This window comes from Austrofundulus limnaeus, unplaced genomic scaffold, assembly GCF_001266775.1.
Source record: "Austrofundulus limnaeus strain Quisiro unplaced genomic scaffold, Austrofundulus_limnaeus-1.0 Scaffold1546, whole genome shotgun sequence".
NCBI classification, from domain to species: Eukaryota; Metazoa; Chordata; class Actinopteri; order Cyprinodontiformes; family Rivulidae; genus Austrofundulus; species Austrofundulus limnaeus.
The window spans coordinates 52,445-56,854 of record NW_013953948.1 but is presented as its reverse complement, the minus strand read 5'-3'; the positions used below and the strand labels follow the sequence as shown (position 1 = coordinate 56,854).

The 4,410-nt window shown below is 44.3% G+C and overlaps 1 protein-coding gene across 1 annotated transcript in view; it reads right to left on the bottom strand.

The window, feature by feature from the left end:
• Window positions 1–4,410, bottom strand: part of LOC106535738 (latent-transforming growth factor beta-binding protein 2) — a gene marked incomplete at its 3' end in the record, with an annotated part of 14,126 nt that overhangs the window by 4,245 nt on the left and 5,471 nt on the right. The window contains 3 exon segments of the mRNA XM_014032812.1: window positions 253–426; window positions 502–578; window positions 1,184–1,429. Of these exon segments, the coding sequence (XP_013888266.1) occupies window positions 253–426; window positions 502–578; window positions 1,184–1,429 (497 nt within the window).

The following is a 4,410-nucleotide window of genomic DNA, read 5'->3' as shown; positions in this document are numbered from 1 at the left end:
CATATAAACATTGTAAACATCCACAAACATGTAAACAACAACATATAAATATTGTAAATATCCACAAACATGTAAACAACAACATATAAACATTGTAAACATCAACAAACATGTAAACAACAACATATAAACATTGTAAACATCCACAAACATGTAAACAACACATATAAACATTGTAAACATCAACAAACATGTAAACAACAACAAATAAAGAACCATTCTGACTGAGTTCTGTCACAAACCGGTTCTCACCTGCCCATCTTTCACCTCCCTGAAACAGTATTTGAAGCCTGACTGTTGGCTGTGGGTCCCAGCACCCTTCAAGATCTGGGTCTGGACTTCACGGCCCAGAATCGGAGACGGTGCCGGAGCACCTGCTGAACCTGAAGAGGAGAGCATCTGCAGGGCAGGAGCAGAACCCGACACCTGGACCAACATGGATACAGAGACGAAGATGAACCAACAGTGTCGTCCAATCAGAGAAGAGCCTCAGGTTCTCACCTTCAGCACCTGGTGGACCTTCACGCTGGCTTCAGGGGGGTGCTGGACTCTGACCTTCACCATGGGGGAACCAGATTCTGGACCAGAAAACAAAACATCAAACTGGACAGTTTCTTTGGCAGAACATAGTTACAGCTAATAATGATAATTAATAAGAAGATGAAGAAAAAATTAAAAATAAAACCATTTTTGACAGAATAAATAAAATAAATTAAATTTATTAATTGATATAACATTAATATTTTTACCTGGATTACTGAGATGCAACAGGACATAATATATTATTTATAACTGATCTATTTCATATTTTACAGCTAAAACTTCAGAAAACAAAGTTCAAATAAAAATTACAACTTCAAAGTCAAAACTATAAATACATTTTTAAAGAAATTTAAACAATTGTCAAAAATAAATATGATATAATGATTATATGGATAATAATGATATAATAAATAATATATTTAATTATTAATACTATATATTGAAACCAAACATTTGCTTTAAACTAAATAAAAAAACATTTAAAAACAGAAATAAGAAATATTTCTACAAAAGAAAAATGTGATTTTTTTTTACATTTAACATCTGATGAAACTAAAATAAAACATTTAGATCAAAACTGAAATTAAAGATTTATAAATATTTTACATCAAATGATTCAGACTCTGTTTTTTTAAATCACCTTCAGGGTCTGATGTGTTCCGGTTCGGACTCTGCGGGGCCTCCTGGTTCTGACCCAGTGGAAGCAGGAACTCTGACCTCATCAGTTCCTGATTGGCTGCTGAGTTGGAGAGGAGAGCGGGTCGGCTCATCTGATTGGACGAGGAAACAGGAAGTTGGCAGAACTTCCCGGTAAAGTTGGCAGGACAGAAGCAGCGATCTTTCTGCAGACAGACGCCTCCGTTCTTACAGAGCAGCGGACAGACAACTGAAACACACAAACAGACACACAAACAAACAAACAAACAGACACACAAACAAACAAACAGACACACAAACAAACAAACAGACACACAAACAAACAAACAGCAGGTTAGGGTTCTGAATACACCAGAACTAAAGTTAAAAACATTTCTTGATTTAGATAAACTGAGTTCATCTGTTAAATCTGACCAGTGGGTGAAGAAATATTTTACTAACAGAGAAACATCACCAGCCCTCCTGGAAACACTTCAGACCTGCAGACCCCAGACCTTCAGACCTTCAGACCCCAGACCTTCAGACCCCAGACCTTCATTACCCAGACCTGCAGACCTCAGACCCCTGACCTTCAGACATTCAGACCTTTAGACCTTCAGACCCCAGACCTTCAGACCCCAGACCTTCATTACCCAGACCTGCAGACCTCAGACCCCTGACCTTCAGACATTCAGACCTTTAGACCTTCAGACCCCAGACCTTCAGACCCCAGACCCCAGACCTTCAGACCTTCAAACCCCAGACCTTCATTACCCAGACCTGCAGACCCCTGACCTTCAGACCCCAGACCTTCAGACCTTCAGACCCCAGACCTTCATTACCCAGACCTGCAGACCCCTGACCTTCAGACGTTCAGACCTTTAGACCTGCAGATCCCAGACCTCCGGCCCACATGTCTCTGATCCGTTGTGTGGTTCAGACTCAGAGTGGTGTTTGGGGGGTGGACCAGCTGCAGCTCAGACAGGAACCACCTTCATCACCTGGAGGTGTCAGAGCTCCACCTGCTGGTCAGCAGAGGTGCTGCACCCTGAGCAGAACCTGGTCTCAGACTTGTTGTGAGCAGGATCTTCATCAGGAAGAGTGAAACTTACAGACTCTGAAGCCCGGTCCATGAGCGCTGTCTCTCCTTCCTCCTCCTGCTCCTCCTCCTGCTCCTCCTCCTCCTTCAGTGCTGCTGTACAGCGTGGTCAGGTTGCCTCTCTCACAGTGGTTGACACATCGGTCCTGGCTGCAGAGCACCTTACAGATGGTTGGTGTGAACGTCACCTGGAACCTCTCCACTCCTCCTCCTCCTCCTCCTCCTGTCTGTCCATTAGCTGTCAGAGGTGAGGTGATGAAGATGAAGAGGAGCAGCTGCAGCATGGTGAGAGTTTCACTGCAGCAGATCTGGGTCTGACTCCACCCGGACTGCCCCCCGCTCTGCTTTCCTTACTCTGTGGGCTGAAAACAGAGGAGGAGGAGGAGGAAGAAGGCTCCGTCCCCTCCTCCTCCTCCTCCTCCTCCTCCTCGGTCAGTTTTCTCTGAACTTCGAGCGAGGCAGAAGATAATTGGAAGCAGCGAGCAGATCTGGGCTCAGGTCCAAACTAAATGTTTAGCAGGGATCAGGTCCATCATGGATCCAACGCAGAGCGGGCCAGAACTCCCCTCCTCTTCCTCACTCCTGAGGCCCTGGACCTCTGCTCAGGGTTTCGTAACGAGCTGCAGAACATTACAGGACACGGTGGTGATGCAACCCTGGTTTTGGGTTTCAGGGGGTCGGAACCAGCAGATGTCCTGATGTGGCTGCAGCCTGCAGAGTGAGAGGAAACAGACTCCTACAGAACCCGTTAAACTGGACCTGCTGGTTCCTGGTACCAGGGTCTGGATCTGTCTTCATGGTCTTCAGATTCACACCATATTTAAAGTAAGCATGTTCCTGAGGTTATTTATCTGGTGCACAGAGAGAKCTGTCAGAACCTGGTTCTGGGTTGGTTCTGGTGATCCATGACTTTAACGTGGTCTTCCATCAGAGCAGACCAGTCTGAGGTCCCCCAGCAGCTGAACAATAACAGGAAGTGTTTATGGTCTGAGCTGTGTGACTGCATTAACACTCAGCTTATCAGAGGTACYCAGTCAGAACCGGGCCGGCCCGAGGATGGAAAACATTCCAGCAGAATCTGAGCCGTTTATCTGAGCAGCAACACTTTTCTGGTTTTTGTGCAACACAATGACCTGTGTGCTAACATAGAGTTGACAAGGCTAACAAGCTAACGGGCTGCTTTAAATCAAGCTCAGACATGAGATCAACTTATTATTATTAACCTTTCTTTAAGCAGCCAAGGCCCGCTCACATCAGAACTCTGTGGGCCTGAAGGCAACCAGTGTACATGTTTATGTTCTGTGGGGAACACTGGAGAACCCYGAGAAAACCCACACAAGCACGAGGAGAACATGAAGCTCCACACAGAGAGACCCCAGGTCCAAACCAGGGATGGATGTGAGGCGTCGGTGCTGACCAAAGAACTTATGTCAAATCAATTTGTTTCAAATGACTTCAACTATTAAATGAAAGCCTAACTAGCCAAGGAACACGTGACTTAGTTAACTCTAGTCCTAACCACAGGTGACTTAGTTAACTCTAGTCCTAACCACAGGTGACTTAGTTAACTCTAGTCCTAACCACATGTGACTTAGTTAACTCTAGTCCTAACCACAGGTGACTTAGTTAACTCTAGTCCTAACTACATGTGACTTAGTTAACTCTAGTCCTAACTACATGTGACTTAGTTAACTCTAGTCCTAACTACACCAGGACTTAGTTAACTCTAGTCCTAACTACACGTGACTTAGTTAACTCTAGTCCTAACTACACGTGACTTAGTTAACTCTAGTCCTAACTACACATGACTTAGTTAACTCTAGTCCTAACTACACGTGACTTAGTTAACTCTAGTCCTAACTACACCAGGACTTAGTTAACCAGGACTTAGTTAACTCTAGTCCTAACTACATGTGACTTAGTTAACTCTAGTCCTAACTACACCAGGACTTAGTTAACTCTAGTCCTAACTACACGTTACTTAGTTAACTCTAGTCCTAACTACACCAGGACTTAGTTAACTCTAGTCCTAACTACACCAGGACTTAGTTAACTCTAGTCCTAACTACACCAGGACTTAGTTAACTCTAGTCCTAACTACACCAGGACTTAGTTAACTCTAGTCCTAACTA